At 38.0% G+C, this 25,626-nt stretch overlaps 1 protein-coding gene across 1 annotated transcript in view; it reads left to right on the top strand.

Annotated features, from left to right (window-relative positions):
- Window positions 1-25,031, top strand: part of TBCK (TBC1 domain containing kinase) — an 88,595-nt gene extending 63,564 nt beyond the window's left edge. The window contains exons 24-26 of the mRNA XM_058024279.1: window positions 10,154-10,329; window positions 13,371-13,530; window positions 24,365-25,031. Of these exons, the coding sequence (XP_057880262.1) occupies window positions 10,154-10,329; window positions 13,371-13,530; window positions 24,365-24,475 (447 nt within the window). The 3' untranslated portion in view covers window positions 24,476-25,031. The remainder of the gene's footprint in view (window positions 1-10,153; window positions 10,330-13,370; window positions 13,531-24,364) is intronic.
- The last annotated feature ends 595 nt before the right edge of the window (window positions 25,032-25,626 follow it).

Raw genomic sequence — 25,626 nt, 5'->3', positions numbered from 1 at the left:
AAGAAAGTTGTGGGTTTGCTTCTGAAGGTAATTTATGACTCCTTGAAACATTAAATGTTTCGTGTGTTTAATTGTAAACACCAGCTGTCTCTTACCTCTCTATTTGTATTTTATTTCTATGCTGCTTCAGTTTGTTTCTTAAGTGCTTTTTATTGGCAACTCAAATATTTGTGTGTATCTGTATGTTACTGTGCTTTTGTTAATAATAACAGGAGAAGTATTTCCCCTCTGGGTGTGCATTTTTCTCCCTAAATCAGCAGTCAGTAAAAAAAACCTGCTTTTTATCACTAGCATTGCTTAGTTCTTATTTTAGTGACATCTATTTACAAGTTTGTAAATAGGCTTGGGTGCTCTCTTTTTTCCTCCTGGACTTGTGTGTTGCTTAATCTTTTACTCTTTCAGCCAGTAAGCATATTTCTACTGAGATAAAATCTCAAGGAGGAAATAGTTTCAGAGAGAATGAATGTGCATCTTAAGTGGGGTTGCATTGTTTATTTTGAGAAAGATAAAACATCAAAAATAACAACAGAAGAAACCCTTTAAATTCTGAATTTATATTAAATACTGAATTTACATTACAATCTACTCAATTTTGTGTCTGTAACTTTTCTTTACCAGTACATGGTTGATGTTTTTTTCTTCTTACTCTTCCTGAAACTTACTTTCATACCCTGGAAATTCCTGAAGTATTTTTCCTGAATGTGCAGGGGTCACAGAGACAAATAACACTGTAATATAAAAATTTTCTGCTGTATCTGTGTCTCCATTATTGTAGATATGGTAAACATACACTCTCTGTAACTACTTCCATAATTCTAAATAAAAAGGAGAAGAAAGGAGAAAATGTTGCAGCTTCTCTATCAGTATCTGCTCATCTGTGTCAGGTGAACTCACAGAAATCCAGAATCTGATACAATTCCAGCTTTGCCTTCTTCTTCTACTCCTGATTGTCTTTGCAAGGGTGGGAGTTCCTCAGAGATGTTGAGGAATGAAAGCATTGAAGTGGAGAAATTATGATGATTATTGATCTTTGCAGTGATTTAAATGCCAGCAGTTTTTGTTTTTGTTGTAGTAGAAATACCTAAGCAGCAACATGACTTAATGGCTTGATCAAACAACACAAATATGAAAAACATGTTTTTATCATAAAGACTATGAGCATATTTTCATGAGGATAACCTTTCTTTGCCAATAATTAAGGACAGCTTGTGTGACAGACTTCCAACAGATGGAAACTCAGGCTCATGTGTCATACAACAGCACTCAATTGCTTCTGAGTTCCTGTCTGCACCTAGGAAGTATTTGTCCATAAAAAAATATATTGGCTAGGTTTATATTAAGTCATTAAATAACTGGTGTGTAAATCCATTTACTCTTCAGAAAGATGCCAGTAGTGGATGGTCAGTAGTGGATACCAACACTTCTGCTTCAGTGTACAAGCGAAGAAATGTCTGTGTGATGCTCATGCTGTTCATAATGGCTGTTACTTATATTCTGCCTAAAGGGTCTTCTGATTGCCTTGACCCATTTCAGGTTTCTTTTGTCTTCTGTTTTTGTGTGGATCTTGGTTTTGTTTTCCTCTTCCATTGTTCTTAGACTTAATGGAAAGCTCTTACTCAAATTTGTCTTTAGTTCAAATTGTGTGAAGCATTACCTGATCAGGATCTCAGTTAATGCTTCTAATTTATTTCGCATTTGCCTTTGATGCTTCTGCTCTTCTGGTTGTTGCTGCCAGCAGCTTGAGTGAGAAGCTGGGGTTATTTGTCATTTTTTAGAAGAGTTGGTTAAAATGCACTTTAATGTCACTCTCCTTTGAGTCAATAAACAAATCACTGTTTAATTAGGCATAAACCCATCACATTCTAGCAAATACTTTAGCAATTGTTGCAAACTTCAAAATGTTCTCTGTTTATTGGTTAGCTTTTCAAGGTTTTTTTGATACTCATAGGCCAGGCAGGCAGCTACCAGGAAGTGGGGAGTGTGGGGAAACCTCTGCTTCCAGAACTTTGGTTCTGCAGATTAAATTATTTAAAGGAAGCCTTATTTAGCACCTTGTCTAATCTGACTCTTTTTGAAAATCTGTATTTATTTTCTATAGTTTTAAGGCTTTTTCTCATAGAAAATGAGGCATTAAATTACCAGAGTGAATAAAATACAAAATATAAGGCTCAGGAAACAATCTATGTTAAATGTTAATTCAAACATTTCTAATGAATGTTGTGGGTGTTTATTTTAAGTTGTAATACAAATTTCAATTATTTAAGATGAATGTAAACTCATTGAAACAAATTTACTGCTTAGTTGAGGCAGAATTAAAGGAATATGTTTGTAATGATCTAGATAGTATTTATATGAGACTGTAATAGTTTGTGAGATACTCACTCTAGATCATACTAAAGGATTCTAAGTTTGTTTTGCACAGACTTGGTTTTAGGGTCTCCCTGGGATGTGTTCATCTGCTTTGAATGTAAATGGGGCAGTTGGAGCAGCCAGAGCACTCTCTGCTGCAGCCTTAGGCTCAGGTTCTGGGACCACTGATTGTCCACTAGTCCTTCCTCATAAACTTTTGTGATTATACCCACTTTGAAGTTGAAAGCTGGGCGCATTTGACCTTTTAGACCTCCCACAATTGGGATTCCATGACTGATTAACAAATGTGCAGAGGGGGAAAGGCTAATTTCACCAGTAAAATTAATTTTTTTTTTAATCTAGCTGGTTCTTTCTCTCTGCATCTTTTAGGAATTTTCTTTTTAATTTTTTTCTCAATTTGAGAATTGTTTTAAAATCAGATTCTAGGAGAATATTAGGAAATAATTACACATCTCTGTGGTTTAGTAAATTTTCAGGATCTAGTGGTCCTGATTTGAAATCTGGCTTGCTGACTGAAGACACAGTTGTTATTTTGTTTGTTTTCATGTATTTTACAACTGACTGTTTATTTTGAGAGGGAGTGCTATAGTGGAAATAAGTTATTTTGGCAACCAAAGCCAAACTCAAGTTTCCTGAGTGACAGTTTTATTTCATACCTTGTTAAACAACCCATATTTTATTTTTAAAAAGTAGTGACCTGCATCTAAAAAAGGGAAAATGAAAGAGCAGTGCAGTGTTTATGTAAATTTACTTTAGGAGAAAAGTAACAGTCAGAATAACCCACTGAGTTTGTTAAAATATGCTTTAGGACCAGCACAGATCTAAATGGCTTAATGCTTCATTCAGCTTCTGAAAAGCACAATTGGATACTGCAGTGAGGAATTATCCTCTTGCTGTTACATTTTTTATTTGTGTGCTTGTAGCACTAGAAGCAATGGAGTTTGGGGGAAACCTTTGAAGTCAAGTTTTGGAGGAGAAGTAGACTGAAGATCTTAATGGTTTGTCTCCCACACAGACATGCCCAGGTACACAGCTATAGCTCCCTCCTGCCACTCACAGCAACTCTAATTCCAGCCTGCAGCAGCTCCTGTGTGTGCCATACACTGCTGCTGTGAAAGTTAGCTCTTAGATGTGTAACTGTGCTATTAACAAATTTCATTATGTGGGGAAGAGATGTATTATGTCAGCCTAAAGTGCCTTTTCCCTCTACTCCTCAGTCTTCTGTCCTACCCTATTTGTTTTCTCAACACACGCCTCTATAGCAGCCTGCTTTAAGCTAGTCTTGAATTTAGGATTCCTCACATTCCTTCCTTAGGGCACCTCAGGCCAGGCTAGGTGCTGTATGTTTTCTCAGTTGAGTCAGGATGCAGTGGCATCATGATCTACCTTTATTAGGAAGTGCAGTTGGGGGATAGAAAAGACTTTCTGGATGCAGCTCTCTTGCCTGTGTCAACACCATCTTAATCTACTAGTAAAAGTGTTACAGCTCTGTATATATATTTACTCTTCTGACATTATTGGGAATGGAAAATCTGATTATCAAATCAGATTTGATTTGGTAGCATAACTAGTGTGACAGCATAACTAGAAGAAGGAATCCATGCTGCTTGTGAAGTTGAGCCTAAAACCAAAGTTTAGTCATAGAACCCATCCTGCAAATGTGAATGAATACCTTTTAGGCTTATGGGAACAAACGTTTCTGTTGATGATGATTTTTAATATAGCTCAAAAAAGTTTGGGCCCACGTCTGTAAAATGGATGGAATGGTGCAGAAATCAAAGATTTATGTGAAAAGCACATACAGCTTACAGGGTAACTGTCTGGCTGATCATACTGTCAAATTTTTTGTCAATTACTCGAATTCAGTACTCTTCTTAATAGTCACCAGTTAAAGGACAGCCTGAACAGCATGTTTCGGCAGGCTTCACCATGGTAAATGACTGAAAATGTCCTAGAGCTGCTTTTGGTAATGCCAGTTCAGAAAATAGGAATGTGAATAAACTGCAACCACAAATGAAAGAAGGTAGATTGTCTAAATCCAGGGTCTCTGACCAAGTGAGATACATGATCACATTATGAAGGAAACTCCTCTAGCAGTTGGAGTTTGCATTGAGATGTGTTATTAAACTCTGGTTGTTGTTGGTATGTTTTTTTAAAGAGGTCAGGGGAATCACTGACTGTTTCCTAAAGGTACTGTTAATATTTTTTCTCAAATCAAAGGAATACAGTTTCTTGTCAAGGACAGAGCATCTATCAAGAGGGAAAAAAGGAGGCACTGATGGAAAGCATTCAAGGCTGGCAAGATCATTCTTGCTCCTGCTTTTACTTCATGTTTTATTGCACATTAAGGTATCCTGTGAGTATTTTCAGGCATAGCTGGATTATGTCTCAGCTTTGTCTTTTGAAATGGTTCCATGCAGTGGTGAGCAGCTTTTACCTTTCTTATCATAGCAGGGACAATAACGGAGTTTGCAGCATGTCTGCCCTGCTGCTGCAGGGGAATATTGTGTCTTTCAGCCCTGCTGATTCAGTTTATTCACTCAGTTATGGTATTCCATTGAGATGACCTTTCCTTGTGTTTCCTTAGTAATGAGCTGGTTTGGCAAGCAGAGCTCACTTCCATTTTTTGTACACTGCCTACAAAGTTGTGTGCAGACCTTTGGAGGATGTTTCTGACTGACAGCTGGCTGGAAGTTGCTGTTTGCTCTTCCCAAGGTGTGAGTTCTGAAGTAGGGAGCTTTGTGGGGGAGTCAGGATGGTGGAAGGGGTGGAAGAGCACAGCTTGCAAAATGAAAATGGAGCAAACTTAAATAGGAAGTGGAGGGAGGAAGAGAGGGAGCATAGGGAAAGTGGGCACCAGTGTCTTGACTAGGGAATATGGGAAGCAGAATACAATGGCTACAGAGGACTGAATCTAAGTGTAAGAATCAGTTTGCTAGAGAGATTGTGTAGAGAACACTGACACTCAAGTGTTGAAAAATTGTAGAAGAGTTCTTAAAATGTGGGATTTTGGCTATTCCTCCTTTATGAACAGTCACAATTCCTCCTTTATAAACAGTCACAATTGAACATCAAAAAACACTGAAGCCTTTTTGTATGACCCTTTGCTAGTAATTGTAATAAAAATGGTGGGGAGGGCAAGTGGAGAGCTTAAACCATTATCTTATAAGCTTTTCTAAATTGTCTTATTTCTGTGTACATTCATACACTGATTTGAGAAATATGTTTGAAAAATATGGAATGACATTTTCATGAAACGTGTTCCTTCATGAGGGACCTTGATAGTTTGAATAGAATATTTTCCTTGAACTCCAGATTTTAATTATTCTGACTTCCAGGCTGAACTTCCTAGTATATTAAATAAACTGCACCAAGTTTTGTCAGCTTCAAAGACAAAGGGGAGAAATCCTGCATCTACTCAGATAAAGCTGAGTATTCTATCCATTTCCATGGATAGAAAGTTCCTTTATAGTTTCTGTGTTTATCTGATGGGACTGTAACATTCAGGTTCAGCAGAACTAAAGATCCTTGGCTATTTTCTCAAAAAAAGTGTATATCTTCATTTAATAGCCATGATGAAATGCCTGTAAGAGATTACAGGCTAATGGGAGAAGAGATAGGAGCTGTGATTGTACCAGCCTCGTGTTCTGGAGTGCTTTAATCTTTCTGAAACTTGGCTTCCAAATTGAGAATGATTAAGCAGCTTTAATTCCTAATATTAAAAAAAAAAATCTTAATGCCTATTACTTCTTATTAAGAGCAGTAAATGCATATGGATTAGCAATTCCCAGGCCTATTTGAAAATTAATGGGGTGAGAAGAGTTCTTTGAAAATAAAGAATGTAGGGTGTTGTGTCAGAGGAACTTCTGGGCAACAAGAAGACTTCAGACTTCAGCTTAGGTACTCTTTCTGCTGTTGCCATCCTGCTGATTTAAACAGTCTTCCCTGACAAACAGTTGCTTATAGCTGAAGAGTCTAAAGCAAGATTCATGCTTGTAGTTAGAATATGCTGCAATAAGTTTCTCTTTGCAGGAAAACAGATAAAACCACTTAAGTAGTAAGCTTAGTATACTAGCACAGAGCATACATGGATCCTAGTACACTTGTGCATACATGGATGTCTGAAAATGTGGGTGTCTTTCTGATCATTTTTATGACAGCAAGTGTATGAGTACGCTCTGTATATGAGCAGTTCTCAATTTCAGTATTTTTGTCAGTATACACAATTGCTGAAAGACAAGTTTGTAACTAGACCTTTGACTACCTTCTGGCACTGTGATTAAAGTAGAGCTTTTGCCTTTTTTAAGAAAGAGTGTGGGTTTTATTAGAAAGTATGTACCATGTCTGTCTTGGAAAAGTAAATATCACAGCAGGAAAATAGTTGAAAGGAAGAAACAAGCATTTTATATATGTGATAAGCTTTTAAGGGTTTTTTAAGCTTTTCCCTGTGGTTTTCCTGGCTTTTTTTTTTCTTTCTCTTTGTCCTGTCTGTACTCCCTATAGAGTATCACTAGCATGGGAATTTTAAGTTGTGATAATCATTGTGCTTCATTGTTTAAAACAAAACAAAACAAAACAAAAAATTAGAGATGATACCTTCAACAGGATATTTGCAAGTAGCTGTCCTAAAATGTGCCTACTTGCCACTTAATGTAGCTGAAACCAAAATTTCATTTTTATTCTACACCCTGTTCACAATTTGTTGGGTATTTGTAAACAATTACTAAGAGGCTATCAGTGCCATAAACTTTTTCTGAGTGCAGCTAACCTAACTTAAATGATTTGGTTTACAGTGAACCCTCTTCCTTCCTTCACCTGCTTTTCCTTCTGGCTCTTCACAGCTGCAAAGCAATGCCTGCAATGACAATAGTACAGCCTAAACAGGGAATTGAAGCAAATGGTCCTGACAAATGTGAAGGCTCCTGTCTAAAATATCATCCTGTATCTTACACATCTCCATGCTGAGGTAAAGAGAGTAGGCACTGAGGTGATATACAACAGCTGGAACACTGCTGTGTAGAGTAGGAAAGGTGTTAAAGGAAGAATCTGCAAGATTTGTGTGTTCAGTGGACATGATGGCCTGAAGAGCTGTGTCAACTCAAGTCCAGTTTCTGTAGTAGCTTCCTACAGTTTCGAAGTATCTGTGGCAGGATAGTATTTATGAAGACAAGGTGTGAGGATGGGGTAGAAGGATTGACAGCTTGATGTTGACCATGTTTAGTTTCAGTTCATTGGAAAATTCCTGGGAGAAAATGCCTGAGATGAAATATAGTTGTTATCAGGTACAGCAGATGTAGTAATTTTTTTTAGTAATTAGCAAAATTATCTTATAAGCACATGCATATATTTCACTTTGCAATTTGAAGGAAATAAATTAGTCTGATAAAAAAGTTGTTAAAGAAAGAATTGCTGAATCAATGCTATTTCCAGCAAGTCTGTTGAGGAGCTTCAGTTTTGTTCAAAGTCTATATATAGATGTTGTATCACTGAATCTACCAATAAGGCAGAGATGGACATGGTAGGTCAAAGCAAAGATGGTTCTAAAATTCATAGCTGAATGTGTTTCTCCTTAATTACAATCCAGTTAAAGGGGAAAAAATGCTTTTCCTGGTTATTAAAACCTTTTAGCAGGACAGGCAGTGTGTACCTGTAAAACACTTTGTATGGCTTTATACTGTTAGATAAAGAGAAAATTGTTTTATATCACATTAGGTGAATTTTGGTTGGCTTGTTTTCTGCTGTAGACTTTTAAGGTTCCATTCTTTCCTGAGGCATTCATCCCATCAACTGAAAAGACAAGAGCTTTATAAATAAAAGTAGGAAGTGTTTTCGTAATTCGAGTCCAATATAATGTACCTTTTTCTCTAGAAGACATAATTTGGGTCATCTCAGCCAGTTTCACTGACTTCATTATCAGAGTGTTTATTGTTACCTGTCATAATGTGAACCTGCTTCAAGGGCTGAGCTCTTTGCAGCAGACTTGCTTCCCTTCCCTCCTTGGTGTTGCTCCTCAAACCTGCCCCTGAGGCAGAAGCTGTTGTCTGAGGATAGCAATGTCTGCCAGTTTGCCATCAGGCAGATGAAGCTGTGTCAGCCAAGTGTGTATTTATGTAATCAGTATTTTTTCTACATTACTGCCTTTCTTGGGTCTCTCAAATGTGTCTTCTGTGACTCCCCTAGACATGGGACTGCTGAATTCCTTTGGCAAGTCTGAAGTTTGTGAGAAGATCTTGAGATTTTTCCTTCCTCCTCCCATTTAATGTAATTCATTTCCTTGAACTCCTGGGAAAATTCAGCTGTTCAGGTGGGAGGTGGCTTTAGGCAGCAACTGGGAGTTGACTGTGCCTTGTCACATTGGTTTTTTATGGAAACAGATCTCCCTTGAGTATTGACTATTCTGTTGAAACAAATAATACATTATCCAGAAATTATGTCTTTTTCTGATTATAAAGCATCTTGACTTTATTTTTCTGAACTTGGAAGGAGAGTGTTGAGACTGGAAGTTTGTAACTTCTTCTGTTTTAAGTATTATTATATACAATGGGAAAGGCAGTTGGGTGAGGTAATGTTCCCTGAAGTAGAATTACTGATTTTGTTTGTCATTTTGAAGGCTTTTGGATAACTTGCTTTACAGCAGAGATATTTCTAAGTGCTGGACTGTTTTAAGAAGCCTTTTCTGGGACATAACTTTAAAAAAAATCTATGTCTCCCTGTTTTGTCTAGCATATTCTCTAAATTTGGAATAGTCCTCAGATTAGTTCAGGAACTGGTATGTTTAAAAATCAAAAAAAATCTAGGGTTGCCTACAGTCATTGGACTAATAACAATTAGTAATACCTCAATTTTCTTCAGAGTGCTACCCCTGTTCTCTTGAATGATGGACTATAAGCAAATAATGTATTGGTGTATTACTGCAATCTGCAACAAGATAACAGAAGTGGAATATTTTTTAGAAGCAGAAAAATTGTTACTGAGATATTCTTTAAGAATGTGGAGTGTAAAAATTCTAATACTCCTGAATATTTCTGGGATAATCCACAATGAATGTTCTCTTATGAAAAATAATTTCGGGTATTATCATGCAGTTGCTTGATAATACTACCAGGAGTGTGGTGTGTCTTGTGTCATAATCTGTCACATCCCCCAAAATATTTTTTTTAATTTAATATGTAATTCTCCTTTCTCACAAAACTAAGGACAATTTTTTTGGGATTATTTTTAAAAATACCATATTTCTAGGTATAAGGTAATTCTTATATTTCTGGTGTCCTGGTTTGTGCTAGGTCTTTGGGCTGGGGTAATAACTAGTGTTTAACTAGCTCTGTATCTCCCAGAGATATCCCTGCAATTTCTGTGGCAAGCTGCCATCTTTTCTGCTCCAATCATGGGACCTTTCCGTTTCCCTTTTCAGGGAGTGTTTTCTAGCCAGTTTAATTAATTTCTGATGTTAAGAAATGTTCTGTGGATGTTGTGAGCCCTTCAGCCACAGTGAATAATTCATTAACAAATCACAAACTGAGATCTTTTGCACAGATTGTCAAACAATTTTTCTATTTTAACAACTTCTAACAGAAAATAGAGCTGTAGTTGTCAGATAGGCATTTGGCACTGCTCTGGAGTTTTTCTGTATAGATAGTTAAACTCTAGTTCAGAGTTAAAAGAAAAGTATGTATTTCCATCTAACTAGGTTGTTACACTTGAAGTTTTTCAAATAAGCAATTTTTTTAAAAACCCCATATCTCTAATTCTTTCACCTTAATATTATTTTTCTTTTCTTTTAAAGTCTAGGGACTCCATCAAGTTGGATGACCTGAAGGCAGAAGTGTCCCCACGGATTTCAGCAGAAGATCTGATAGACTTGTGTGAGCTGACAGGACCCAGCCATTCCAAAACACCTGTAAAGAAAACAAAGCCCAGCAAGCCAAAGCTGCTGGTGGTGGACATCCGTAACAGCGAGGAGTATCCTTCAGATCTGAGTGCTGGCCTTGCTGAACCCTGCCTGTGCCTATTGTGAACCCTGCCTGTGCCTATTGTGAACCCTCCTATTGTGAGCCCTGCCTGTGCTTATTGTGAACCCTGCCTGTGCCTCTTGCTGAACCCTGCCTGTGCCAATTGCTGAACCCTGCCTGTGCCTCTTGCTGAATCCTGCCTGTGCCAATTGCTTCCTCTCTGTCTCCAGGCTGGTGTATTAGAGTGGTGCATGATGGAGAGAGAGAGATCTGGTAGAGCTAGAGTGGAAGTGCTGAAGGCCAGGGGGTTTCAGCATGGAGAGGCCTGGTTTGCAGAGCAGAGGACAAATCAATTTTTCCCTTCCCACTGTAAACTGTGGGCTTAGTGAAATCACTTTGTACCAGTAGCACAAGTGCTTTAATGTTACATTTTTCTTTAGAACAGGTTTTTTCAGCAGACCTTCCCCATTTAATACGACCAATATTTTGGAAAGGTGTGAGGCTTTCCAATTAAATGGAAGTGAGATAGAGAAAAGTTGATAGCTGATGTGCTTTGCCAGTCCCTGAGTGGAAAATTGATTCCTTTTGAGTGCCTTCTAGCTTTGTCAGGTAATGCAACTGTGTAGCCATCCTAAGTCCTCTAGTACTGATAATCAGAAAAGAGTTAAAGGTGTTTTGGAGCTGTCTTTTTACCAGGGTCACTACCCTGTCTACACCTTTCATGTGTTCCTTTTCAAGTATAGTTCTTTGCAATAAGGAGTATTTTTTTAATTCTTTGGGTTTGTTTTTTTACTGAAATGGTGTAGTTGCAGGACTGGGATTGTTTGCATTTTGGGAGGGGTAATCCTTCTTAAAGATGTTTTGGTATGTTTGAAGTTTGTAGTAGACTGACATGTGCTGCCCTTTATATAATAGGTGGACTGATATCCTAACACCCATCTGGTATTAACAGGTTGGAAGTGCCACTAAAAAGGCAGCCTGGTAGGTAATAAAATTGCCCTTGAGTGTACTGGTTAGTATCTCATTTGCAGAAGAAAATATCTGGTATGCAGGATATTATCAAATTGTCAGCAGTTATGAATATACATAGGAAACCATAAGAATATTGCATTCAGTGTCCTGTTCATTCTCACAATAAGGAAACAGGCTTTGTGTTTGTCACAAAATTTCAACCAATTAAGATAGGATCAGACTGTATGTTTCTGTGGTGTGTGTTTTAAATATGATAGACCGCTGTGATGTGATTCAAAAATATGATCATTTTGTATATTTTGGTTTTAGTCTTTTTCCCCATGCATGTCTATCATGCTAAACTTTGCTTTCGCTTTGTTTTCTTAGTGCTTTTAGAAAAGCATGAGAGGACTTCCAACAAGTATCAAACATGCTTCATATTTCATAATATGACCCACATGAAATCTGAGAGATTGTTTTGTAACGGATCTCATCTTGCAAGGCCAAGACCTACCAGCACTGTTTCAGCTGGCCAGCAATTCTTCAAAGGCTTATTTCATTAAGCATGTTAGCAGATACATTGGCAGCCTTCCATTCCTGTTTTGAAAGTTATAGCTGCATATTTATGGTCTCTCAGTCTGTACCACAAAATCCTGGCCTTTTTGTTAATTGTCTTAGCAATTAGAACTTTTTTAAAGACTAGGTCATGTTTCTCTAGGGGTACTCAGTGGCTTAAGTAACTAAATTTGTCCGAAGATATTTTCTGTCTAAATGATGATCATTTCAGAACCTAATCAATAGCTTTGGGAGTTATGTGATTATAAATGGGGTTGGGGAAATGGGATTGGCACAGAGGAGTGAAGGAGGGATATCATTTTCCCATTCAAAATAGAAATAAACTGACAACATCAATGAATGGTGCATGATCCTATTTTGTTCTTTCAGATGTTTTTATATAGCCATGCTTTTCCCACACTATAACAATGATGATCATAAAACTGCTACATAAATAATGAGAAACAAATGCTACTATTACTCTAAGTCAGTTGAATCTTACCCCTATTTAAGGCAGCTCCTTTATTTAATAGAATTCTGGGATTTAATTATAAATTTAACTAGCTTTCTGCAAGTACAATAATAGAGTGACTAATCTCAGTATTTGACATTGTGTATATTTTTGCAGAACTTTGCTGTTTCGCACCTCTTCAAAGCTGTTTTTGCTTATAGCTGGGGAAAGGGATTGTTCCAGGCATGTGTGTACAGTCTATGAAAGTAATTCAGAGTTTTGTCAAGGCCATAGTGCATTTTCAAATTCATAAAAAGCTAGGTAGTAGTAGTCCAACTCAATTTTTATTTAGGAGACCTTCACATTCAATATTTATTTATAAAATCTTGTTGAATGATCATCCTCTGAAACTGAAGGACAGCTAACTGTGATATCTCAGAGTTTTTTGCTTTTTGCTTTTCAATACGCATTACACACTTGTTTTTGGCTTTTCAATACCCATTTCACACTTGCTTTTAGTGGGACTACAGATAGTATACTTGGTGCTCATTGTCGGGGAATCTGAGGTCATATACATTCGAATTTCAGTTTGGATCAAAGTAGTAGAAGACTTGTGAGGGTTGACAGGAAGTTTGAGGATATTGCTGATAATCCCTGTTTAGTTTTGGTTCTCATTTTAAGTACTTCATTCTTTTTGCATAAAATGCCTCTGGAAGAGGTGCTCCAGCTGCTTATTGGTATTTGGCTCCCCTTAGCAGACTAGAGTTGAAGTGAAATCCACAAAATTAGGTGTCCTGGGGATATTGGCTCTTTAGCACTAAGCATTTCATTTAGCAGATCATTTTCTGTAGTGCTGTGCTGTGTTCCTTTTTTGAACCAAACAGCTTTTCATTCTGTGCTTGCTTTCATAGGTTGTGTTGGAAGGTTTTTCTCCATATGAATAAACAGTAAATGAGGTTTGTCAAAATATGGTGTCACAAAAACCCAATGGTGCTGTATCATGGCAGCCAGGATGAAGAGCAGGTTCATCCTGCAGCTATTCATGCTCCACAGGTTTCTCTGCCTTTCAGACCTCCTTAACTGATCCTCCTAAGCTTTAACCGTGGCCACATCTCTGGCAGCATCAATGTCCCTTTTGCATCAGCATTTACTGCAGAAGGGGATCTCATCCAGTGCCCAGCGACTGCCACACTGCAGAGCTTCAAGGGAAGAGTTGTGGTGATTGTAGGAAATGCAGTGAAGAACACAGCTGCTGTAAGTATATTGCTGTCATGTTTGTTTTTATCCTTAGACATACATCAATAGCAAGCATATGGCAGTAGTAAAATAAATGCCAGAGTCTGGAAAATTTAGATTAGAGTTTTGTGTATGATGACAGGATTTGGGGTGGTGTTTTTGTTGTTGCTCATTTCTGCTTCTAGACAAAGACATTTCCCTTAAGGTTGTCCACATCTGAGAAGGTTTATGTTTTGAAAAGAAATTGCTAAACATCTTCTTCAGCTTTAAAATCTTTATTGTTGTCATGCTGGAGAAGTGCCATCAGCATTTCTATTGTGCATCAGTAAGAGCTTTCAAAATAGGCCTACATTTACTTTTTGTGTAGTTAGGAAGGACACATGAGGTGATTGGGATGGGGACAGTACATTATGAAGTGCAAACAAAATAAGATATAATTCATATTCCTACTAGTAAGAAACCATGTATTGCCCATTTTTTAGAGTCACTTATTCCTGCAGTTGTGCTTAGTGAAGAGGAAAATGGTCCTTACTGGTAACTTCTGTATGATATATTTACTGTCAGTGCCTTTAGCTAGACAGGAAGAATATTCAAACTTGCCTGTTCCTTTCTACAACAAAATATGTGATGGTGTTGAGAACTGCCAGATGAACAAGTGAAAGTGCCTAAGTATTTCTTTCACTGTACTTCTCTCAGATGAAGAAAAGTTATCCTTTTTTTTTCAGACACACTCTTAATTATGGTTTAACTTTAGTTCACTGTTTCTTAAGCCTGTTTACTCAAAGGACATGAACTGTAACCCTGATATGACAAGGAGTGCTGTGAATCATTAAAAGGTCTTCATGTCAGGAACAGCAGAAGCATCAGCCTGACACGTGGTGTTCATTTAATACTTGTAGGGAGTTGTAAGTAGATGGAGAAATCCCCTTTATTAACCTGCATTTCATCATCTAGAAAATTACCTTGTGATATGTATCAGGTTTCTTAAATACTAACAGAGATGGCATGAAAGAGGCTGTAAAGCATCTCTCGCATAGTTTCAGTAATGAGTATGTGGCTTTGTGTGTTAAATCCAGGTAATTTCATCTTTTTTAATGTTTCAAAATTTTTGAAATGAACATGAAATGTTTCCTTTGCTATGCAGCTAAAGAAATCTTGCAGTGTGCTTAGTGCAAGTACTTTGGTCACATGGGAGGTGCTGTCTTATCCTCTAAACCCAGATTTTCAGCAGCCAAGACAATGTTGACCCAGAATTGTCAATATTATAGCTTTCCATAAAGAAGAAATGCTGCTTTGACTCTTGATTTGCTTTCAGGGTTCTTGAATCCATAGCAAAAGAGTTTTGAGCTTTAAGTAGTAACAAAATACTGGATTGACCACTCTGACCACAAATTAATTCAATACTAAACCCTAAATACTGGTTGGAACTCACCAGCTCTATCACACCCTTAAAGTACATATAACACCAGCCTCAGTTAGACTGTGTAGATAACACCTTTTCTTTTGTGGATAATTTTTTAAGGCCAGTTTCAGTTTTACTCTGCACAATTGCATGGAACTACTGTCACACCCAAGCTATGGTGTTCAAGGTTTGACAAGAGCCATAGTTTTTACCTTCTAAATTTTACTAGGTAATCCAATCAGAGGAAAAAATTTAAAAGTGAATGCATGGAAACAAAACCAATTTTTTTCCATGTTATAAGATGCTCAATTTTAAATGTGTATTTTCTAAGCAGAGGTATGTATTTCCAGATGAAATGAGATGAGCCAAAAATTGTCACTTCTGCCATAAAGGAGAATTTTTCAGAACTGTTCACTGATATTTAGTCCACTAAAAATTTGGAGATTACTATATGTTTCGTTTAAATTTATATAGGACTGAGAGGCAGTGGTAAGTGTGGAAAAACGCTAATGTTTATGGGGCTGTTTGTAATTAGAAGGTTGAATCTTCCAATTGTGCTTCATATGAACAGCCTACTTGGCATCACTTAAAAATAATTTAAAGAGCAAAGTGAAGTATAGTGAACAGACCTGTTGACAAAGTCTTTTTGCACTTTGTTTCTATTTTTGCATTTGATTTGGCGCCAGATTATAAAACATTTAAATGGGAAAGAAAATGCTGTCTAGAATTATTATATTCTGAATAGAGTATGAGATGTGAGAGGGAAAACTGAAATCTTCACCACAGCACTGATCCAGCAAGAGGAGTAGGAAGGCAGCAGAGTCTCATAGTGCCTCTGGATCTGCAGCTCTGACTGTAGTTGAACACTTCCTTAGTACAGAATTAAAACAGGGTAATCCTGCATGCTAAGCCATTGACGCTACTAACCCTAAAAATTAAATTAATATATTGACTGATGTACAAGAGCCTTACTGAGTGTACCATTGGCAGCATGAAGATATTGAAGAAGAGGTATTGTGTGGTGATGTTTGGCTCACACTTCTCTGGAGAATATTCCTTCCTTTCAGCTGCTTCTCACTTGGTGCCAGCCTTTCTTCCAGGATTTTCTGGGCACTTGTTTACAGAGCAGATATTTGTTTTTCTCTGAAAACAGCAGGAAACCTCCACATAAAGGGCATTATTTTGGAGTTTGATCTTTCACTTTTGGATATGTTAAATGGCATCATCTCCTAAGTGAGTTGAATGCCCCTTTCCCACCTCCATAGACAGATAAGCACCTTTTAAATTCCATTATGGACAAGGGATCATTACAGTTGGGAATATAACAGTTAAATGGGCAATAAGTGTTCAGCTCTAGCTTCTTCTTTGGTCTAGGACAAATAACATGTCTCCTGATTTTTGTCACTTTGAAAGTCAGAGATACAGCAAGTAAAAAGGTGGATTATAGTTATGCATATGTAAAACAGGGATTATTTTGGGTCTTTTTGTGGAAAGGTGACATTACTTCATCTTCCCTCCTTTCAGCAGCTTTGAGGTGCTAAGCCATTATCTGTTTCCATTTCAAACTTTTGTCTATATTACTGCAATGTTGACTGAATTTAGAACAGGAGAAATACCTTATCTGACACTAAATCATTCTCTAGTAATTTAATTTTGACAGTGGCATACTTCTACTTCTGTCACATGGTTGTTTAATAAATGTGTTTCCCCCAGTGGTTTAATATATGTGCTTTATTGTCAGCTAAAGGCTATAACAGAATAAAATATACAGGATGCTTAAATCTGTCTAATAATTAGCAACTTATTTATGTTCTGCTTGGAAGAAGACAGATAAGCTGTAAGTCAAAGCTTTAAAAAATCTGTCTTTACAGCTGAGAAATAAATTCTAAATTGTAAATTCTAATTGTTACATCGATTACTTTTTGTCTAGATGAGTTATACTGCTATAAATATATTGTCTAGACAACTTCTGTAAGTTACTGAAGCAAAGTAGTCATTCTTGCTGCATTGCAATAGCTAATAGATAAAATACATTAATGATCTCCAAAACAAAGACAAGAAGTTCTGATTTTCCATGAGATCTTTCTGACCCTTTTCAAGGCAAGAGGGAGAGGGTCAAATTCAAAATTCCTTTTGTATAGCATATTCTTGGCTTGGAAAAAAAAATTTTCTATATGAAAATATCATATAGCATTTCCTCTCTCCAGTACACTGTCAGAAATTCATTTCTGCTTATATGAAGACTGAACACATAGGTTAAAGTGTCTGGTTACTACTGAATTTGTGTGATTTTATTGTCATCTTCCCCAGGCCTTTTTAAAAGCCCTTGCCAGAGAAAGAAGTCCATGCATGATTTCTTCAGTTATAAACTTGTCTTAAAACCACAAATGGATACCCATGAAGCTTCACAGGGCGATCTGAAGATTAGGAATTGCATAGGATACTAAAGGACAGGTGCTTCTTAAAACAAATACATTTATTTGGAAGGGCCTAATGAAATCTCTCTGGAGTGCAAGTAAACAGATATTAGGCAATAAACTTCTGAAGATGTTTCCACTATACATCTTTTAGACTCTGTTTCCCTGTAAATAGTTTCTGCAGAAAAGTGAACAATTGGAATGAGAACTCTTCTCTTTGCAGGGATGGAGGGACCCCTTATGATTGCCAGAATGGCTCTTTCATGTTTGTTTTGTTAAGGCCCCATTCTTCCATCTGCATTCAGACTCAGAGCCTCCTGGAATCATCAGAGCCTCCCTGTTGCCTTTAAAGAGGAAGAGATTAAGCTTGTCTTTTGAAAAGTTTGAAACATGTTAGTTAATCAGCAACAATCCTTCTGGTTGTAACTCTCCCCAGTACATGGTTAAGTCTTCATAATTTCATTCTGTAAATTTAGCCCTTGTTATTATTGTAACAAGTGTAATGTATGCATGCTTTCCTTCATGGAGAGAGAGCAGCCCTGCTGCTGTTGCCAGTGCCTGCTCTCCACACAGCCTGAGAGAGACCCTTGGGCTGCCAGCCAGGAGCTGTGCTGTGCTGCTGTCACTCTGAATGCCTCAGGTACAGCAGTGAGGACCTAAATCTGTCACTGCCACAGCCAGGTGTGAAAGAGGAAGGGAGAAAAATGCAAGATCTTAGAGGCAGAATCTGAGTGTTCCTTTTACTCTGAAGTAAGTGCCAAGGAAAGCAGGCTAATTCTAGAACTCCAAAATAGGTTCTCTTTTTTAATTTTTTACTGAGACCAGTGGTAGCAGCCACTGGAAATTTTAGTTGTTATTTGATGTAGGAGTTGTTTGGCCTGTGTGCCTTACTGCGCAGAGGTCTGGATGCTTCTGGAATGAGGAATCAGGGACCCCTTGGCTTTCCCTGTGAAAATATGTCTGAGAGATGCTGGCAAGCAGGATGTCAGCTCTTTTCAATCATCTGAGGACAGGGACGGTGGGAGAATGGTGAACCTGAATCTTGGAGTGGTGCTGTCAGGCTGTGCTTATAGTCTTGGTGGACTGCAGCTCTGAAAGAGTGCTCCTGTCCTTGATGGAGCTTGCATGGATGAGGTTGTATCCATGTTCCTTAGGGCTGCTGCATTATAACATAGAATTTTCACTTTCTGGGGCTGTTTCTCAGCTCTGAGACAAGAGTTTTGTGTTTCCTGGTATTCCAGTTCAGAGAATCTGAAATGGTGATAACTGAAATAGAGGTGGTAATGAACTATAAATATTTGTTGTAGGTTCAGGACCTTGTAAGGATATACCAGCCAGAATGGTTCTGGTGAATTTGGCAAATACAATATCCATGCTGCTTGTCTGGAGCAATGTTGTTTTGCATTTCTCTAAACTGTATCTGAACCAGCCTTTGAATAGGATGGACTGACTGACTGACTGACTGCTGCAGGAAGGTTTGAGTAGAAACTGGACAAAACTTGCAGTTTGGGTAGTGTTAGGAGAAAGTACTACAAATCACAAAGAAATGTTTTTCATTATCAAGTACTTCTTTGAGCATTTTTCAAGATCTAAGGCAACCCATAGACCTGGGGGGAGGTGGTAGAATCTTTCACAAAGACTCATATTTACTTTTTTTATATCCAAGCCAGCTGTTATGTCTCTTTTCAAAATTACATATTTATGTTCCCTAAAAGATTTTTTAATTTTCTGTTGAGTGAAAAATAGTCGTTTTCTTTCTGTATTTTCATTTTACATTCCGTTCATCTATAATGTGTGCACTGCATTTATTTTGTTCAGTATGAATTAGCTGTGCTACAGCAGCTAAATATCTGCAACTGGCTTTAATTTTCAAGTTCTCACTTTCAGCTGAGTTTTTTTTAATGTATATGATTTCTAGGTGGAAATTTTAAAATATATGTGTTTAAAATTTATCACTTGAAGAAGTTTGAGTGTTTACTCTTACTTTCATTCTCAGTAAAACTTGTTCTGAAACCAGCTATTAAATACCTGTTTGTTTAGGCTTATTTTCAAATCTTAGCATGTAAGTCCTTTAAGTTACTGCTGTGTTTTTGTACTGATGGAATGGAAAGTGTTCCCTTTTGGCCAGGTCTACATATAGAGAATTTTCTTTTGGTCTTGCTAGAGCAGTTGGTTCTATGTTCCACCCCTCCCACCCCCGGTATGTGTTTGCACCAAGTTGTCTTTTCTGTGTTTGTTTTTTGACTTCCATTCGCTTTATGGTAATACTACAACCAACAACTAGGCACTGTTTTGTTGATATGGGAGGTTTTAGGTTGCTGTCTTTTCCATGGTGTTTAAGTGTTATTTATCTGGAACCCTTTAATATAAGAAGTAGCTGACTAAAAATAATCTTGTGTACTGGATCTCTGTTGTGGCATATGGAGAGTGTTGTTTAAAAAGTTGCAAACTGATCACTTTGACTGTTGAGCTTTCAGAGAGGTGTGGGTGAGCTCCTGGATTGAAATCACACAGCAGTCACGCAGACTGCAATTCCTGGGAGGTTTGTGTAGCATGAGTTTGCTAGTGAAATCTAGAAATAATCTTGTGGAAATGAATGAATACTATGAAATTTGATTGATATTTCTCCTCCAACTTCTCTTTTCCTTCTGACTCTTTTGGAGTAAGCTGTTAATATTTATATATACGCTTATCACAGCGATCACTTTTGGTATTCTAGTGCAGGATGTTGCTCCTCCTTCCCTCCCAGCGTGCCCTTTAATTACAGGCTGTCACGGGAATGTCTGCAGAGTGAATAATGTGTGCACAGCCCCTCGTGGCTGGCCCAAAGGGTGCTGGGAGTGGGCTGCTCACACTCACACTCTTGTGCTCTCACACTCTGCTGCAGACAGCCTGAGAACGTGACGTGCCTGGCATCAGACATGCAGCACTTGAAAGCTGCTCTTCTGCTGCTTGGAGCAGGCTAGTAGAAACAGTTTGATAAATTCTCCAATGTGCAGATCATTAAGGTTCCTGATGGTGCTTAAAGGAGCAGTCCTGTTCTGCTATTTATATTGAGAGCATCACCAAGGCAGGGTAAAATCTTTAATATTTGCCCAGATTTTGGTATGAATTTGCTGTGATCTTGTCTGTCTCTGAAAGCCTGACTTTTTGTATCTGCATGAAGGGTCTTAACTGACTACTTTCAAATGCAAATTGCAACTTTCTGGCTCAGTTACGTTCATCAGGAAGGCTGTTTAGTGTGGAATTGATGGATGCAGTACTTAATAGAGGAACTGTATTTCCAAAGACCTCAGCAAAGTCATCATATAGTAGTCATTAAACAAGTTTATCACTTATTCATCCTTTCATATGTAATATTTGCTGTGAAAGCAGCAAGAAGAATTTCAATTTGGAAGTTCAGTTTTAAGCATTAGGTGCAATCAGGGAAAACACAGTAACTGGGCTTGGGAATCTCATTTTGAGGAAAGGCCACCTGAAGCAGAAAGCAAAAAGCTTAAAGTCCCGTAGTATCCCTTGTAGCCTTTCTCAGATAGGCACAACTCCCATTTACCCCAACTAGTCTTCTTGTCTAAATGAAAGCAGAAGCATTACAGAGGAGTGTGATCCATTGGTGGTGTGGGGAAAGATACATTTCAGAAGTTACATCAACACAAACATTTGATAAATTTGAAAAAGTTTAATCATATAATAAAGTACAGTATATTTCTATTTACAGAAATATATTTCTGTAAAATGGAATTTAATTGTACACTACCTTTATGTGTTTCAACACATCTCTCTTTGAAATGTAGGTGCTTTACAGGTTGCTAAGGATGATATAGCCCATGGTATTACCTCTTCACCATGTTATTTTTCAGTCTTAACAGCACCTTTGTAAGTTGGATTATTTAGTGAATTACAAATTACATATTCAGGTTCCTGTTAGGAAACTTCTAGTTGACAGTTTCTGGTTGCATTTATAAAGGAAACAAAGCCCCTGCATGCATTCCAGGATGGCAGTTTCTGCTGTAGACGGTCTGGGGCATTCATTCAGAAGAGCACCTTGGGATTTTTTTGATGCATGAGATTTTGCTCTTTTTGGATCAACAATTTTTATTTTTTCCAGCTTCTTAGGAAGCATTAATATTTTTTTATCTTTATTTCTTTGATTCAGGCTACTGATATTTGGCATAACTGAGGGTCAAAGCAGGGAGAAAATCTATTTAGCTGTTTCAAACAGTCCTTCCTCTTGTGCCCCTCCATCAGTGCATACACCAGAAATAACACTCCCCTGTATTTTGAAAATAGTGCCTTCATGGAGTGTATTTTGGCAAGGCAAGGTAGCAGGTGGTGTTGGAACATTTCTGACACGTGGTGAACAAGTTCCTGTTCTTGTCTGCCACAGACAGGCTCCTCTGGCTGGGAGAGGGTGGCACTGACATGAGCAGAGGAGCAGAACTGTAAAAAGTCAAACCTTCCTTTAATAAGGAAGACTGCTGTAAGAGAATATTTCTTAGTTCCAGTAGAGAGAATATTTCTTAGTTTAGAAAGAAATAGTAGTAACTATTCTATTCCAGTGAAAACATGGGGGTAAGGCAGAGGGTAAAACAGGAATGTCTTTGATCAGCTCACGTCCTATTGCCATGTGACTTAAACCTGGAGTTATTTGTGCAGTGCCTGGGCAGATGTATGAGCAAAGCTCCTGGAGGCTGATACTGGGGATTGGATGGCAGCTCTCAGCTTATGTCAGTGTGCCTCTCAGCCCCTGATCACAGCTAATTCCCACAGGAGTGAGGTACTGGTAGCAGCACATTTCCTGCTCTGTGGTTTTTCCCTGGCTGGATGTTCAGCTGCAATATTTTGAACTGTATTTGCAGCATTTCTCACTGAAACTAGGCAGACAACTGCAAACAGTTCTGTGGCAAATTAAAAAAAAAAAAAAGCTCATCTTATGGTATATCATTTTGTGCTTTCTGCCATCATTGCCCAGATTTTGCAGGGCTTGCTTCCCAGAGGCCCTGCAAGAAGCAACAAATTCTTCACTGTAAGAATTTAAAGATGGCACTTACTTGTCATATGAAGTAAAGAAAATGTATTTTTAGACATACCTTGTTTACTAAAGCAGTTCTAAAATACAGTGGGACACAGGCCTTAATGCTCAAAGCCCAGGTACAAGGCATTTGTTTGTGTATTTTATTTTAAGGTTACATTGAATGGTAGTTATATTAGGCTTAGGGCATTCAAAACACTTGGAGCAGGGTTTACAGTTTATTATCAGCATTTAAAAAATATCACTAGTCAGAGAGTGGAACATCTCTGTTGACACATGGGACACTGTATTCAGGAAATAACCTGCTGCTTCCTGCAGCCTGAAGGCTCATTGCCATTTTTCATTTCTGCTGGCTCCGAGCAGTGTTGGTGTCTAAGACACAGCACTGAACATCAGGTGGAGAGCACTGTGAGGTGACAGATATGTCCATGTAAGGTAGAGATATCTGGTAGGAGTATTTCACTGGGAATATAAACTATTTTTGTAGCTCATGGTGGGCTCAGCTCAGTGCTATTTTTGTTTGTACTTTACTGCACACCACACCTTTATGGACTGTGATTATAGCAAGAGATATTTGGGCTCTCCTAGTGATGTCTCTGTGCATATTGCACCACCTGTGCAGCCCAGAACCTTTCCAAAAGCATGGCATTTGCTTTGCTCCTGAAAGCTGACATCCACGTATGGTGGAAGTTTACTGTCACCTGCTTTGATTGCTTGATTGCAGGATTTTTTTTATTTGATTCTTTCATTCCTGTACTGAATAATCCAAACTGATGGGGAAAGAGATGATCAAACTTTGAGTCTTCCCTGAACAGCCACCTGAAACAAATTTAACAGCCAAAATGTTGACAAGTAATCATGTAATATATCTAGTTCTGCCTTAGCACTCTTATGCTGTAATAGGTAACTGGAGAAAAATAAATTAAAAATAAATTCTATGTATTGAGTTTGGTTGGTGCCCAGAGCTGTTCTTGAGTTGGTAATTTAGTTGTTTGTGCAAAGTCAACAACCTGGACATCACACTTGCACCTGTTCTCAAATAGCATCACTAATTATTTTAAAGAGTCAAAAAGGGAATTGTGAATGTTTTACATTGGAAGCCCATTGGAAGCACTCAATGGTTTTACAAATGGTACTGAAAGAAGCAGTCTCAAAGACTCAGATGGCAGAGCAATCTCTCACAGCTATTGGAAATTAAGTAAAACTACTTGTTTCTCACTGATTAGTCCATTTTGGTCCTTGCTTTTTAATGTGTTGTAGTCAGCATATAGAAGGCGAGTTTGACATGTAATGCACAAATTATTGTTTGGATTTTGGTATTCTGAAACAATTTTGATTCTTTTACTCATGATTATTTTGATATACAAAATATCTTTGTCAGTGCAATGTTTCAGAGAGTTCCCATGTGGGAAGTGGCAATTGCTGTATTTGGTTTATGGCATGACCTGCTTGAGGAGAGAGACTTTCCATGGTGGGGGGATACCTGCTTGTACTGTTTAGCCTGCCTGTGGGCACACTGGTGGGAGCAGGGAGGATTAGAGATGGTAAACCCCAAATTCATATCTGACATCTGTGAGATCAGGTCACATCAGACAAGTCTGACAGGGAAGCAAATGACTTTCCCCTCAAACAGTGATGCTTGTACACTTGGGAAGCTGCAGAAAAGAGCTGGGAGTTAGGTTAATGCACAGAAAAATATTTGTTAGTTCATGCTTTGAGAGAGGCTCCAGTGATTGCCCTGAGATTAAACAGTCCTTTTAGAATGAGGTAATAATCTGCATAAGCAGAGATAAATAAAGTTCATTGTTATTAGTGTGACACTTTCAGGTTTTAACTTTCAGCTGTTTTAACACTGGCCTGGGCTTCTGTGTTGGACTTGTTGGTGCAAAACAAGAACTTCCTGTGGTCTGATATTTTTTGTTTAATTTGCCTTACATAACAGAAAGTTATTGTTGCTTAAGGACTATGATATGCAGTGGGCTAATGAAGTATCTGTTTCAGTTTGCAGCTCATCTAGTGAAAAACAAGTACCCCAGGGTCTGCATCCTTGATGGAGGGATCAACAAGATCAAGCCAACTGGTCTCCTCACTGTTCCTTCTCCACAAATCTGAGTGACTGTAAACATTCAGGACGATCTGTCTCAAGAGGAAAGTCCTTCCTGCAGCACAGATATCCTGAGCCTGAAGGGTATTATGGCATCTTCACAAGCTGTCCTGCTGATCAGTGTCTTTTCCTGCAGCTGTAGAGCCCAGGAGTTTTGTGTTTGTTCTTTAATATAGGGCTTAGTTGGAACTGATCAAAAGTGAAGCTTTAAGCTTTCCAAGAAGCCTCTTTCAGCATTGATGCAGTCTTGATGTAGACTTGAAGCAGAAGTGCTTGGGCAAGTCTGAACATAGAGAGAGGAACTTAACCTGGCTTTTGGTGTCTTACATTTCTGTGGAACAAAGTTAACTGGCACTTGATGGCTCTAAGGTGCACTTAGATTATTTGAAAAAGTATTTTACTGTGACTATTGAAAGTAGCAAAATGAAACTGTATATTGTGTGAAAAAATGGGTTCCCTAATATTTGAAAAGTAATTGCTGTATCTTCTGGCTTGCTTTATTTCTGGAGAAAGTGTTTTTTTCATCTGGTATGGAAATAAAGATGTGTCCCAAATTGAAAGTCACTGTAAGAGCAGCTGCTGATTCAATCCAAAATCTGTCACAAAGTGGAAAATTTCTTCTACTCTGTGGTGAATTGAACAATCTATTTCTATAATCATATAAAATTTAACAATTTCTGGAACAATTACAGTTACCAGAAAGGTGGGCTTTCAACAGTACTGTGTCTTAGGAGTATAAAGAATTTATTCTTAAAATAATAGTGTGCTTCCATTTTAGAATCTCATGCCTTGGAAGGAAACATTGCAATTTTAATTTTCATGTGAAAACATTCTAGAATTATCACTCTTGTATGAATTGGAAGTTGAGAGTTTTCTTTGGCCCTCTACTCTCTCAGCTAGTGGTGTTAGTTTTCTCGGGGATTTTTTGAGTCCTTGAAGATGAACTTTGGCACTGACAGTTTGGGACAGCAAACCTGCTTTGGAGCTGGGCTGGCTGCAAGTGCTGCAGGTGAGTGAAACCAGGCTCCCACAAAGGGCATAAGGTGGCTGTGCAGCAAAGATGTGGGAATCACTTTGCAGTAAGAAGCCAAAAGCATTTAAAGCACCAAGAGAAACAGGACTTGGCATATCTCTTGCTGAGAAGCTAAACATAAACTTG

The sequence above is a fragment of the Melospiza georgiana genome, chromosome 5 (genome assembly GCF_028018845.1).
Source record: "Melospiza georgiana isolate bMelGeo1 chromosome 5, bMelGeo1.pri, whole genome shotgun sequence".
NCBI classification, from domain to species: Eukaryota; Metazoa; Chordata; class Aves; order Passeriformes; family Passerellidae; genus Melospiza; species Melospiza georgiana.
Note: the sequence above shows the minus strand (reverse complement) of the source record. Positions and strands in the feature narration are given on the sequence as shown.